Source organism: Sciurus carolinensis, chromosome 17, assembly GCF_902686445.1.
Source record: "Sciurus carolinensis chromosome 17, mSciCar1.2, whole genome shotgun sequence".
Classification (NCBI taxonomy): domain Eukaryota; kingdom Metazoa; phylum Chordata; class Mammalia; order Rodentia; family Sciuridae; genus Sciurus; species Sciurus carolinensis.
Genome location: NC_062229.1, coordinates 14,129,321 through 14,144,542, shown reverse-complemented (window position 1 = coordinate 14,144,542; position 15,222 = coordinate 14,129,321). Strand labels below are relative to the sequence as shown.

At 48.8% G+C, this 15,222-nt stretch overlaps 1 protein-coding gene across 3 annotated transcripts; it reads left to right on the top strand.

The window, feature by feature from the left end:
* The first annotated feature begins 5,512 nt into the window (after positions 1 to 5,512).
* Positions 5,513 to 11,623, top strand: LOC124968732 (uncharacterized). Of its 3 annotated transcripts, none has more exons than XM_047531466.1 (2): positions 5,513 to 5,805; positions 8,300 to 11,623. In XM_047531466.1, the coding sequence occupies exon 2, from the start codon at positions 9,272 to 9,274 to the stop codon at positions 10,196 to 10,198; it is 927 nt and encodes a 308-aa protein (XP_047387422.1). In that variant the 5' UTR covers positions 5,513 to 5,805; positions 8,300 to 9,271; the 3' UTR covers positions 10,199 to 11,623. The 3 variants fall into 3 exon arrangements, with proteins under 3 accessions (XP_047387422.1, XP_047387423.1, XP_047387421.1); XM_047531467.1 differs by having other exon boundaries at positions 5,513 to 5,858; positions 8,303 to 11,623; XM_047531465.1 differs by having other exon boundaries at positions 5,513 to 5,858.
* The last annotated feature ends 3,599 nt before the right edge of the window (positions 11,624 to 15,222 follow it).

Genomic DNA, 15,222 nt, shown 5'->3' with positions numbered 1-15,222 from the left:
CGGGTGCACCGAGGGTGGCCCCGCCCCCTCAGGCCTCGTCCTCTGGAAGCCCCGCTCCGGTCAGCTCCTCCCCTCTAAGCACCGCCCCCGTGCGGCCCCGCCCCTCCGCCGCCCCGTTCCGACTTCACGGCAAAGCCGTCGCTCAGATCCCGGCCTCGCGCGTCCCCTGGCGGCGGTCAGCGGGAGCGCGGGGTAAAGTGCAGCTGCTGGGGCGCCTCTGGAAGCCGCTTCAGGCCGGGGCCCCGCACTGCAGCTCCCTGACCCTGGTGTTACCCCGCCAAACATATGCTACTGTGCCCTGGTCGCCCAGAGCTACCGCTTGGTTGGTCAGCCTAAAAAAAGGAAGCCGAGACAACTCTCCTGCACCGCGGGTTCCAAATCCCAACGCACACCCACTGAATTGATGAGAACACGGAGATGGTACAGGCATCTGGCAAATTACAAATGCAAGACATTTGGCAAAAAGCATGCAGGAAACCAGAACAACTTGTTTGTAGCAGTTCAAAGGTTCTAGGAAACAGTATTCTTGAAGTGTCACTGCAAAACTATTAGGAGGACCTTTTAATGCCATTGTAGAAATAATAGAAGAGTCACTCCAATAAGTTATTCTTTCCCCTGGGCTGGGAATTGAACCCAGGGCCTCCAACATATGCTAAGCAAGCAGCTACCACTGAGCTACAGCCTCAGTCCCCCATAGGTCTCTACTAACAGAACTAAGATGCGTTCAGATATTTATTTCTCCACGTGCTGGGTCTTCTACCTTCTGTTTTATTTTTTGATACTGGAAAAGAAACCCATGGGTCCTTTACCATTGAAATACACCCACAGCCTTTTTAATTTTGAGATTGGGTATTGTAAGTTCGAGGGCGAGGGCAGGTGGCCTAACCAAAGTTGAACAAAAGTGGCTGAAGCAAGCTTTATTGGAATTTTGGCTCTCGGGTGAAATTCCCAGCCCTCTGGGGGGTGCAAGTCAGGATGGAGAGCCCGAGAAAATCACACGTGGCCCCGGTTGCCCAGGGTCTTTATAGGAATAGGCAGGGGTCCTGCTGAGTTATAGGTGGACATAAGGGTCAGTGGGGTTTCTCTTTCCGCATTTGATATGTCACTCTTTGACGCACTGCCTGCTCCCTTGATTGTTCTACTCCCTCCCAAGCAGCTGACCTAACAGGTACCACCGAGTTGCTTAGGTGAACATGGAGGAACAAGTGGAATCTTTTAAAAAATCTAGTTAAAAAAAATCCTTAATTATGAAAATGATGTCTGCTTCTTTTCGCTAAATTGTCAAGGTTGGCATTGAGCTTGTGATCCTCCTGACAACCTCTGGGATTACGGGTCTGCGTCACCCGGCCTGGCTCCTTTCTATTTTAGATCTTTTCAAAAGCATGATTTCCAAGAAAATGGAAAGTCTCAAATGCAAATGCATGTATACACACGGGGTATTTCTGTCAGTAACCCACGCTGCAGACTCTCCTTAAATTTGTTTATTGTTATCAACGGGGGCCCAGGTGGATCCAACAGGAGAGGACACCTAGGTGTGTGCTTTGGGCCAGCTGGTGGGTTACTCGTGTGAGATTTGCAGCAGCGATGTTTGTGTTTAGGTGCCACAGAACCGGACCCACGCCTGACAAAGGGAATTTTGTGGGTTGGGGTATTTTGCTCACATCGTTGGGGAAGAAGGTGAAAGATCAGAACCCCTTGGCCAACAGGAGAATCTGGAGCACACAAAGGTGCCTGTCTCCTGAGGCTTGTAAGCACCCTTAGCATCAGGCATTTGCTCTGGGAGCACCCAGGCCACGCACCTCAGCCTTCGATGGGAATGAGTACAGAAGTGTCACCAGGTTGCAGCACCAAAGGGCAGAAATCTCTGATGTGACAGTAGAAGATCCTGATGGCAAACAAGTGAAAAAGGAAAGAGCAATTTCATAATTAAGGATTTTCAGCTAGATTTTTAAAAAATTCCCCATTCGTTTCTTCATACTCATATTCTGACTTATGCTCTGTTGCCGAGCATCTTCAGTTTGGGAGGCACTGATGGGGGACAAGGAGGCCCCTGTCCTGTTGGCACGTCACTGGTCTCCCAGAATCTCATTGTTACTACAAAAGATCAGGCATTTCTACTCCTTTGGTTCAGCTACTTTTTGGCTTCTAGAAAGGAAAGGAGTGAGATTATGGAGTACGGAGAGATCCTTGGTAATATTCAGAATACTGACCCACAAGGTGCGCCCAGCAGCCAAGGGCCACACAGAGCACAGGGTCTCGGTGCCGACCCTGCAGGAGCGGGCTGGCAGCCAGGAGGAAGGGTGCTCTGATGAGGGTCCCGGCAGCAGCAAGTGGCTGCCAGTCCAGTGGATGATGGCGAAGCTTCTCGAGAACTCTTGTCAGCATGAGGGTCTCTGTGTAGCATCTCCTACTTTAGCCCAGCGGCTGGTCCCAGGGCTGCCAGGCTCCTGCCAACCCAGGTCCCCCAGTTCTCTCAGTTCACACGCTGGAAAATCTCCTAATTAGCTTCCGGGAAGTTTGCACTTCTCCTGTCTCTGGAGGACGAGTCACAACAGCAGGGTGAACATTTTAAAGCTTGTGGGCAGGGTTTCTCCTGGAATTTCTACTGCAGAATTATTTAAAAGCATACAGGCCACGAGCTGTAAACTTTTTCTGGACAGTGCCAGAGTATAAACAGCTTGGCTTTGCAAGCCGCACCATCTTGTTCAAGACGCTGCCTGTGTAGCCATAGAAAACATGTAAATGAATGCTATGTAAATATATGCAAATGAACAGGCATGGCTGTGTTGCAATAAAATGTCTTTTACAGCATGAAACTTTTTATTTGCAAAACAGGCCGCAGGATGGTGCTTTGCCAACACCAACCCTTAAGCCTAGTTTGAGTTGTCCCATGATTGGAAACAATCTAAATGTCTTTCAGAAGGAACATATAAGTATGGAATGATCCATTTAAAGGGAGGAATACCCAGAAGCTGAGAAAATGTATGCAGAATTCTTAACTAAAATAATTGTCAACGGTACTGAAGCAAATATATATACACGCTATACACACTTGTTCATAGCAGCATAGTAATAGCCAAAAGGTTGAAACAACTGAAAGTTCACCAATGAATGAATGGATAAACAAATGTGGACCATTCAGGCAATGGAATATTATTCAGCTTTGAAAAAGGAATAAAGTCTTGATCCATGCTACAACACAGATTAACTTCCAAAACATGATGCCAGGTGAAAGAAGCCAGACACAAGAAGACAAATAGTGCATAATTCAATCTGTAGGGCTGGGGGTGCGCTCAGTGGTGAATGCCCATCAAGCATGCACCAGGCCCTGGATTCCATCCCTAGCATTGCAAAATAAAATAAAAAGTGTCCCTCACTTGTCTCTTCCCTGCTCCACTTTTCTTTTTAATTATTTTCTTCTTGTTTTGATTTTGTTCTATTTTTCTTTATAGCACCTGACATTTCATGTAAGTAAATGACTTGCTTATCCCCCTACTAGATGATCAGCTTCCAGAAGGCAGTTTGTCCCCTTGCTATGTCCTCAGTGCCCTGAACAGTGGCTAGCATACAGAAGGTACTCAATAAATGCTTGACCAGTGAGCAAATTAATTTGCTGGCCAGCCTTCTGCATCTTCTGATTATTATTGGAACCTTCTGCCTCATGATGAGAAGTCATTGCCCAACGAAGGCATTTAATCTCTGAGGTCAGGACTGTGGCAGCCTCTCTTATCCATGGGGATATGTTCCAAGACCTACAGTGGATTCCTGAAGCCACAGACAGTACTGAACCCTACATACACTGTTTTTTTCCTTTATCTAGGTACTGATGATAAAACTTTCACCATTTTACTTAAAGGAAGTACTTTAACTCCAGCACCACTACTCTTGCACACACTTTGGGGCCATTATTAAGTAAAATAAATGTTACTTGAACACAAGCACTGTTTCCTGCAACGTTTGATCTGATAATCCAGATGACGACTAAGTGACTCCCGGGTGGGTAGCATATACAGTGTGTATACACTGGACAAAGGGATGATTCACATTCAGGGCAGGACTGTGTGAGGTTGCATCATGCTACTCAGAGTGACATACAATTTAAAATCTGTGAATCACTTCTGGAATTTTCTGTGTAATATATTTGGATTCCTGTTGGCCTCAGGTAACTGGAACCATGGAAAATGAAACCGCGGATAAAGGTGATACTAGTGTATTTTTATGCCTATTTTGTAGATGAGAAAACTGAGACCAGAGGGGATGCATCCCCTGCCTCAGTTCATTGAGTGACTAAATGGCAGAGCTGAGATTTGAACCAAGTGTGTCTCCTCACCATTTTACTCCTGTTATAATGTGAATTTTCCAAGTAGATTTGCTGGCAGCCTCTCAGACTATGGTTCATGTGCTGATATGTGTCTCTTTGTTGTTTGCTGGATTTACTCCATCTGCCACCATGCCTTTGGTTCCAGAAAACCAGTCCCTGGGAGGCCCAGGGTGCTCAGATCCAATACCAAGGGCCCTTCACCAGCTAGGCCTGAAGGTTAGGCAGGGACACAGCGGATTCATCCACCTTCTTTTTATCAGCCTCTGAAAACTTGCAGTTCCCTGTCTCAGGCTTATGGTCGTTTGCAGGATGTATTTTTAACTTCTATAAATAAGCCTGAGCCACTGGAATCAGCAGAGTCATTGAATCCAAGATGTTTTGAATAAAGAGAAGGAAGACTTATTTGTGAGCTTGACTGACAGACTAAGCTGGTCTGATTCCACAGCTGGTAGGGTCAATTCTGAAGCTGTCCCCTTGAAGAACTCTAGGGGGCGCTATTCCCATAGGAAACAATAAAAATGGTGCCTGTTGGTGCTTCCCAGGTCTGTAGGACCCACCTCAGGGAGACGTAACTGTTACCTCGGCCCTGGTAAGGGCTTCCTTCAAACACTGTTTCATGGCAGGAATGTGGATCAACATTATCTTCAACACATTGTGGGTGTTTCTGTGTGTTGCTGGGGATTGATGGAACCTAGGCCCTTGCACCTCCTAGGCAAGCTCTCTACCACTGACCTACATCTCCAGCCCTGGAGAGCGTTGTTCTAACGTCGAAGGAAGGAACTGGGCTCAGAAAACTCGATCCCTCCAAAATCTGGAGCTTTGTCTGAGTTTTTGCAATGTGCTCTGAACGGTTGTGCTAAGAACCTTCTGAGCTGGAATTAACCCACCTGCTAAACCTACATCTGGCTGGGGTGGCACACACCTGTAATCCCAGCGGCTTGAGAGGCTGAGGCAGGAGGATCATGAGTTCAAAGCCAACCTCAGCAACTTAGTGAGACTAAGCAACTCAGCGGGACCCTGTCTCTAAATAAAATTTTAAAAAGGACTGGGGATGTGGCTTGATGGTTAAGTGACCCTGGGTTCAAACAAAACAAAACAAAACAAAAACAAACAAAAAAACCCCTTACTTCTGTCTGGTGAGGATGTGGAGAAAGGGGAGCTCTCCTACACCATTGGTGGAAATGTAAGCGGCACAGCCATTATGGAAAGAGTGCGGAGAAATAGTTTGAAAAACTAGAAGTAGGTCTACCATGTGATCCAGCAACCCACTATCGAGGAACTATATCCAAAAAGATGAAATCGGTATGGCGAAGACCCATTTGCTCTCCATGTGTGTGGCGGCACTATTCACAACAGCCAAGATGTGAAACTCCTGTAATGAGGTACTCAGGCACGGCGGAACGCTATTCAGCCGAGATAAAGTGAAACTCCGTCCATCATCTGTGGCAAAGCGCTTGAGACTGGTGGACATGACCCTAAGTGAAGTAAGTCGGGCATGGAAAGAGAAATTCTGCATCTTCTCACTTATATGTGAAAGGTAAAATAAAATAAAATAAAATAAAATAAAATAAAATAAAATAAATATATGTATGCATATAAAAGAAGTCAAGAATAGAATATTGATTCCCAGAGCCTGGGGAAAGTGGGCGGGTGGAGAGGGGATGGCTAGGGGGAACAACGTAACCTTCCCTAACCTACTAGGGTAACTAGGTTGACAACAATTAAGAGAATAGTAGCCATTAATTGAATCAAAATAGCTACTAGAAAGTATTTGGGGTGTTCCCAACAGCAAAGAAACTACACATGTCTGAGAGGTCAGATAGGACAACAACCCTGATCTGATCCTTACACATTGTAGCCATGTCTTGAAATGTCACACTGTACCCCATAAACATGTGCAATTATTCTGTCAACTTAAACTTTTTTAAATTAAAAAATATGGGCAGCACTTCATCCCTGAGTCTCCTTGAGGTGCAGAGCTTCCATCTTAGTTTACCTACTTGCTGGACAACTTTGGGATAAAGAATAAAATTTCAGCCAGGTCTGGGCTACCAGGCCCGTAATCCCAGCTACTCAGAGGCTGAGGGGGCGGAGGGTGGCCAGTGCGAGGCCAGCTCAGCAACTTAGCAAGGCCCTCTACCAAGATCAAACAAAAGGGGGTGGGGATGTGACTCACTGTACAGTACCCAGTGTCGCCAAAAAAAAAATAAATAAATAAAATAAATCTAATTTGATCTTCCCGAGCCCCTCCCCCACAAAGGAAACAGGAAACGGCGGGATGTTTTTGTTTTTGGAAGGTGACCCTGGGTGGGATCCCAGCCTCTGCTTCTTGGGAGGGTTCCCTGGACCCCTCAGCCTGCTCCTGGCTGAGCCTGGTGGGAGGTGATGGGAAGCAGGACCATGTCTTGGCCGGGCAAGTGGAAGAGAATCTGGGGACCAGAAAGACAGCTCTGGCCTGAACCTCCGCCAGATCCTCAGGGGTCATGAAAAACAATCCCGCCCTGTGCAGGAATTCTCCAGGCAGGCGGCGTTCAGACTGTTTGCTCTGGTTCTTTGTGAGAAGCTCTGGGAAGGTCAGTGTGTGAATGTCTTGGGGCGCTGACCCCAGGCTGGTGTGGAAATGTGAAAGTTCTTGGTATACATGGAGTCACTTATGTCAAAATGTAACCAGGTGGAGCCGGGAGGCCATCACCAATGAGCCACCGCGCACTTCTGCTTTTAGGAACTGTTGCAGGGACATCCTCAGGATGGCCATATTCCAGGCTCTGGTGTGCTCAGTGGTGAACCCTTGCCTAGCGTGTGCAAGACCCTGGGAGCCAGACTCAGCACCTTGAAAATAAATAAGTACATAAATAAATTAATTAGTCTCTCTCTCTCTTTTTTTTTTTTTGTACTGGGAATTTTTTTTTTCTTTTCTTTTTTTTTTTTTTTTTTTTTTTTTTTTTTTTTTTTGCGGTGCTAGGGATTAAACTCAGGGCCTTGTGCTTGAGAGGCAAGCCCTCTACTGACTGAGCTATCTCCCCAGCCCCTGGTACTGGGAATTGAACTCAGGGACTGTCAACCACTGAGCCACTTCCCCAGCCCTATTTTGTATTTTATTTAGAGACAAGGTCTCACTGAGTTGCTTAGTGCCTCCCTTTTGCAGAGGCTGGCTTTGAACTCATGATCCTCCTGCCTCAGCCTCTCAAGCTGCTGGGAATACAGGAGTGCACCACCACACCTGGCAATTAATCCCATCTTATATCTAGTGTGTATGTATATGTGTGTGTATATATAGGTACATGCACACAGACATACACAGTCATCCCTCAGTGTCCTCTGGAGATTGGTACCAGGACATACCCTTCCTGGATACAATGACACAGATGCTCAAGTGCTCTATATAAAACGACATAGTATTTGCATATAGCCTATGCACATCCTTTTGCAGACTTCAGATTATCTCTAGAGGACTTGTAATACCTAATAGCAGGTAAATGCTATGGAAAGGGTTGTTATACTGTATGACTTAGGGAATAATGACAACAAAATCCGCATGTGTTCAGTACAGATGCATTTCTTTTTCAAATTTTTTTTTTTTTTTTTTTTTTTTTTTGCGGTACTGGGGATCGAACTCAGGGCCTTTTGCTTGCAAGGCAAGCACTCTACCAGCTGAGCTATCTCCCCAGCCCTCAAATATTTTTAATCAGCTGTTGGTAGATGACTTCTCATCCTTTTGGCTGAGATTAAATATAGCAGTTGGTCGAATCTGTGGATGCAGCATACACGGATATGAAAAGATATGAAGTCATCTCATGTGCACAAATTTATGTACAGATGTATAAATACACATATATGGTTTGTAAATATATGCAAATATGTAAATATGTGTGCAATATACATATAAATGTCTGTGATATTTATATACATGCATATGTATATATTCTTGCATATATATTCTTATATCTGTGTGTGCGTGTACATGTATATTCTCTCCAGTAGGAGATGGGGACTTGGTCTGACAACACTGCGGGTGAACTTGAACTTCTGTGTTCCACTTGGAGTTCAGCTTCTGAACATAGTCCCAGGAAAATAAGGGATCAACCCAAGAAAAGGAAACTGGGTCGACCAAGGAAGCAGAGATGGTGGGAAGCCTCCGCCAAGCCATCAGCCGCTGGTGCACGTAGATGCTCAGATGTGCCTTGGTAGCTGCCTGTCTGCAGGGCCACCGCCTCTGAGCTTGTGCGTAGGTGCCCCGTAAGACAGATGGCACAGCATCAGGAGGAAAGAGCTGAGCCCCAGCCGGGCGCGGTGGTGCACGCATGCAAGCCCAGCGGCTCAGGAGACTGAGACAGGAGGATCGCAAGTTCAAAGTCAGCCTCAGCAACTCGGCAAGACCCTGTCTCTAAATATTAAAAAGGTCTAGGGATGTGGCTCAGTGGTGAAGCGCCCCTGGGTTCAATCCTTGGTACCAAAAAAACAGAAAAAAAAAAGCTGGGCCAGTGGAGGGAGAAAAGCCTGGTCCAAACCTGGCCCCCCGTCACTTGCTGGCTGCGCCCTAGAAGCTGCGTGGACGCGCCTCCCCAGCTTGGTTTCCCCACTCGTCACAGAAACCTAATGGCGCCTTCCATAGGCATCGGCTTGAGGTTCTGTGCCTCTGAAGAGCTCGGTGCAGCCCTGACACTCAGTCGTTGCCCGGCCAACAATAACGACGGTCATTATGATTATCAATGCCATCAGGAAGCCTGACCCAGCATGCTGGCCTCCTTGCTATGCCCGAGGGACACTCTCACGACAAGCATCCCGACAACTGGTCCAGGACTTGTTGGCAACACTGTCCACCCCTCTGACCCTCACCCAGCCCTGCAATAATTCTTGGCCCTCGGCGCCAAGTCTGCTTCCCTGGACAGGACCTGGAGCTGCTGCGTCCCTCGGCCCTGTGTTCCCCAGGGCTCTGCTCCTCTTGGCCCCATGCCAGGTGCCTCTATCTTGTCCCACAGCTCCACACTCCACTGCAGGCAGGTCACACTAGCTGCCCAGATCCACATCCAAACCCAAGTTTGGAAGTTGGGAGTGGCACATCATGACATTGGCAGGCTTGGGCATCAACCAGATGTAGGTGTGTCTCCACTGAGCTGCTGTGTGACCTCAGGCAGGTTTCTTGCCCTTTCTGGGCTGCAGGTTCCTCACCCACAAAATGAGAATAATAAAAGCAATTGCTGCAGAGCAAATGGTCGAAACTCCTGGGTGCGTGACAGCCGTCATTGCTCTCCTATTGACAAACACACCTCATTGTTCCAGGAAGCAGCCTCTAAAGAGAGGCTCCTGGGTAGAAGATTGGCTTCCCAATCAGCAGGACTGGAGTCAGGAGGGCGGGAGAGGCAAGAGTACCCAGACAGGGGTGAGGCTGGTGGCCCAAGGCCTTCTCCAGACCTCTCTGGGGCTCAGGGTCAACCTCTCTCAGTATGGCCCTGTACTCAAAGAAATAAAAGACAGGACGTTAAGTCTCGAGAGGTCCTGAGAGGTCAGGGGGCAAAGACAGCCGCACTGTTATGGACTGAATGTTTGTGTCTGCCCCAAATTCACAGGGGAGTGCTCGCTCCCAGTAGGATGGTGGAGCTTTTGGGACTACGCAGGGCTAGACAAGGTCATGAGGGTGGGGCTCTAGCGTTGGTGCTGTCATGCGAGCTGAGAGAGACCAGAGCTTTCTCCCCACGCGTTCTGAGCACAGGCCACCAGGGAGCCCTCGCCAGGATTCGAACCAACTGGCGTCTTGATCTTAGACTCTCCAGAACTGTGGGAAGCCTCACAGTCAGTCCAGGCCTACAGCAGGCTGACCGGAGCCGGGAGGGAGCCCGGGCCAGTGCTCTGCCATCCAGCTCCGCCCCAGCCTCCTAGAGGTCTCTCTCTTTAACCGCTAGTGTCGGGGCTGGGGTAAGCCCAGTGGCCGAGTGTTTGCCTAGCACGTCTAAAGCCCTGGGTTTCATTACCAGCACTACAAAACAAAACAAAACAAAAAAACCAAAAATGAAAGTCACAAAGCCAAACCAAAAACCAGCTAACATTTTTAAGTGCCCACCGTGAACCAGCCCTGGGCAGAAATGTCCACACCGGATTCAGTTAATCCCCACCCTCTACCAAAGGTTCTCACTCACCCAGGGGACTGTGATGCCCACCCCCGGACACTGGACAATGTCTGAAGATGTTTCAGTTGTCACATCTGGGAGTAGGGACACTCTTGGCAGCCACTGGGTGCAAGTCAGGACTCAGCTCAGCACCTTCTGATATTCAGGACGGTCCCAGGACAAAGAATCATCCACCCGCAGATGTCAATGTGCTGCAAGCCTCTGACCTGGGTATCTCCGCCTCACAGGTAAGGAAACCAAGGCCCAGGTGGGTCCAGAGTCACACAACCTGCAAGTAGCAATGAAAGCACTCCCTCAAAGAATTTCTTGGAAAATGTTCAGATATATAGAAAGAACAGAGAGGGAAGGCCCACCTGCCTTCCATTCAGTCAATAATCTGTCTCTTTGCATGTGTGCGCATGCATGTGTGTGGATTTTATTTGATTATTTTGAGCAGGATCTTACTATGTTGCCCAGGGCTCAAGAGACCTTCCTGCCTCAGCCTCCCAATGTCTGAATGTGTACCACACCTGGCTTGGGTATTTTTTTTTTTTTTTAATTTTTTAGTTGTAGATGGACACAATACTTTTATTTATTCATTTATTTTTATGCTGTGCTGAGGATCGAACCCAGGGCCTCACACGTGCTAGGCAAGTGTGCTACCACTGAGCCACAACCCCAGCCCCTGTATTTTATTTTAATAAAATTTACAAAGTGAGCTATAGAATGCATGGTGTGACCTCTCTATGTATCTCATCAGGTTTCCTAAGAACAAGGATAAGTAACCATATTCCCAGGTCCCAGGGATACAATTGTGTCCACAATATCTCTCTCCCTCCTTGCGGGGAGATGGACGGTCCTGTGAATTTTATCGCAGAGCGGCTCCTTTGCCTCAAGCCCGCTACCAGCCCCAGGCAAGCACCGATCTGCTGTCACCCCGCAGTTGTGTCTTTTTGAGAATGTGGTAGAAAGGGGATCATATGACCTGTGGCCTTTTGGATCTAACCTTCACGAAGAGCAGCTCAGCACATCTGAGATTCAAGTTGTGGCCTGGGTCAAGAGTGGGTCTTTTCTTCTTGCTGTTGCTGAAGAATATTCCCTTGTGTGGATGGACTCTGGTTTGTTTTACATTCATCCATGGGGGTACAACGGGGTCATTTTAAGCCATTGGTGATTATGAATAAAGTTACTATCAGCATCTGTGTATGGATTTTTTTGAGAGAGCACTTATAATTCCCATTTCCTGGAGTTAAATGCTGTTTTGTTTTTATTTGTTTATTATCTATTTTTGGGGGGTGCTGGGGATTAAACCCAGGGCCTCACACTTGCTAGCAAGCACAGTACCACTGAGCTCTGCTCCAGCCTTTGTGTATGGGTTTCTATGTGAACATACATTTTCATTCATCTTACAAAAATATTCAGGAGTGAGTTTGCTGGGACACGGCAGTTGCATAATCGGTGTTTTAAGAACCATCAGACCCTGGGTATGTGGCTCAAGCCTGTAATCCTTGCAGCTTGGGAGTCTGAGGTAGGAGGATCGTAAGTTCAAAGTCGGCCTCCGCAAAGTAGCAAGGCCCTAAGTAACTTAGCGAGACCCTGTCCATAAATAAAATATAAAAAGGACTGGGGATGTGGCTGAATGGTCAAACCCTGGTACTCAAAACAAACAAACAAAACCACCAAGCCCAGTCAGAGCAGCCCTTCAGTCCTTGCTGCTCAGGAGGCTGAGGCAGGAGGATCACTTGAGCCCGGGAGTTCAGGGTCAGCCTAGGCAACATAGTGAGATCCATCTCATAATAAAAAAGAAAGCCAGGCGTGGTGGCTTGCTCCTGTGGTCCTAGCTACAAGGGAGGCTGAGGCAGGAGAATCACCTGGGCAACTAGCAAGAACCCATCAAGGAAGCAGGTGGGGATCCCCAAACTGTTCTCCGGAGTGCCCGCCCATTTTGCATTCCCAGCAGCAGCCAATGAGTTTCCTGGTTTTCCTGCACCCCCCACGGCCCTCAGAAATGTTGGGGTTTTTCATTTAGTCAGTTGAATAGCCGTGAAGCAAAGGTCTTAAAGGTGGGCGAGCCGATGACGGCAGGACTTGAACCCAAGCACGCAGGTGCCTGACCCCTACGCAGCGCCACCCACTTTTTTTTGCAGAATTGTTCATTCGTTTGTTCAGGAGCACCAGGGATTGAACCAGGGCCTCCTGCATGCTCCACCTCTGAGCTGCTTCCTCAGCCCTTTCTATTTTATTTTGAGACAGTCTCTGGCTAGTTGCTCTGACTGACCTTGAACTTGCCATCCTCCTGCCTCAGCCTCCCAAGCATTGCTCACACGTTTAAAGGAAGGAAAAGCTCGATTTCAGAGGTTGGTGAAAATGAAGATGCAAGTTAGTCTGTTCCTTGTGCATGGGTCTACTGCCCGCTATTCTATTTGCAAAATCTTTGGGTACCCGGGGTCCGTGGACATCAGCCCGAACAAGAACACCTGGGAAATGAGCAGGCGCGACAGAAGTGTGAATGGGGTCTGTGTGCACGATGCAATACTATTCAGCCACAAAAGAGAAGGAAATTCTGGCCTTTGAGACCACACGGATGGAAGTGGAGGACATCATGCCCAATAACAAGCCAGGCACGGAAGGACAAATCCTGCATCTTCTCGCTCATGGGTGGAAACTGAAAAGTTGATCTCAGCAGGAGAGAGCAAAATAGGGTGTGCTGGGGGCTGGGAGGGGACGGAGGGAGACAGACACAAAGGTGGGATGACACCAAAATCCTGTTAGACAGCAGGGTAAGGTCTAGTGGTCATCACAGGAGCAAGACTCTAGCTTACAACTTATTGTGTATTTTCTAAAGAACTTCGAGGGAGGAGTCTGGAGGTGCCCAACACAAAGAAATGATAAAGGTTTAAGGAAACGGAAATGTTGGTTACCCCGATTTGAGTGATAGACATTGTCGATGTGTGTGGTAGCTCTCGTTGTATATAATGCGTACATACGTCATTCTGATGTGCTGACTGAAAAATAAATACACAAAGTTTTCAAAAGAAATGAACTCCAGGGACGACACACAAGCACCCAGACAGACACATGTAAGGCGACCGGGCCATCTGTTCAAAGAAAAACAGGAAGTCTGTGACCTGCCCTGCTGGCCTCTCTTTGTGACTTCAACTCCCACAGGCAGCCCTGGACACCCTGAGATGGCTTCCAGCTTCCTTTCCCAGCTCCGGAAGCAGCAGGAACAGCAATCCAACAGGGCAGTGTGCCCCAGTGTTTTGGACTGTCCTGATCATACCTCACCCAGAGCAGTCACAGCCACGTAGGCTCAGCACTGAGACTACCACGCCCATTTCGCAGATGAGGAGACTGAGACCCTGGGAGGCTCCAGGTCATGCAATCTGGCTGTGACGAAGGTAGGACTCCAAGAATCTCTGGACTCCAACTCCCACTTATGATTGTTCCTACTCCAAAAGACACCCATCTATCCAAACATCCATCCATCCATCCACCCACCCACCCATCCACCCATCCATCCACCCACCCACCCACCCATCCATCCACCCATCCACCCATCCACCAAACATCCATCCATCCACCCACCCACCCACCCATCCACCCATCCATCCAAACATCCATCCATCCACCTACCCATCCATCCATCTACCCACCCATCCATCCACCCACCCATCCATACACCCATCCATCCACTCACCCACCCATCCATCCACCCACCCATACATACACCCATCCATCACTCACCCACCCATCCGTCCACCCACCCACCCATCCATCCATCTGTCCACTCACCCACCCATCCATCCACCCATCCACTCACCCATCCATCCATCCATTCACCCATCCACCCATGAATTCATCCATCCACCCACCCATCCATCCACCCATCCACCCATCCACCCACGAATCCATCCACCCATCCATCCATTCACCTACCCATCCATCCATCTGTCCACTCACCCACCCATCCATCCACCCATCCACTCACCCATCCATCCATCCATTCACCCATCCATCCATCCACCCATCCACTCACCCACCCATCCATCCACCCACCCATCCATCCATCCACCCGTCCACTCACCCATCCATCTACCCATCCACCCATCCATCCACCCATCCACCCACCTATCCACCCACCCATCCATCCATCCACCTACCCACCCATCCATCTATCCACCCATCCATCCACCCATCCATCCACCACCCACCCATCCACCCACGAATTCATCCATCCACCCACCCATCCATCCACCCACCCATCCACCCACCCATCCATCCACCCGTCCACTCACCCACCCATCCATCCACCCACCCATCCATCCACCCATCCACTCACCCATCCATCCATCCATTCACCCATCCATCCATCCACCCATCCACTCACCCACCCATCCATCCACCCACCCATCCATCCACCCGTCCACTCACCCACCCATCCATCCACCCACCCATCCATCCATCTACCCATCCACCCATCCATCCACCCATCCACCCACCTATCCACCCACCCATCCATCCATCCACCTACCCACCCATCCATCTATCCACCCATCCATCCACCCATCCATCCACCACCCACCCATCCACCCACGAATTCATCCATCCACCCACCCATCCATCCACCCACCCATCCACCCACCCATCCATCCATCCACCCGTCCACTCACCCACCCATCCATCCACCCACCCATCCATCCACCCGTCCACTCACCCACCCATCCATCCACCCACCCATCCATCCACCCGTCCACTCACCCACCCATCCATCCACCCACCCATCCATCCACCCGT

What these genes read in the sequence shown, in the direction of transcription:
- LOC124968732 (XM_047531466.1), top strand. Translation starts at nt 9,272, where the DNA reads ATGCCAGGTGCCTCTATCTTGTCCCACAGCTCCACACTCCACTGCAGG.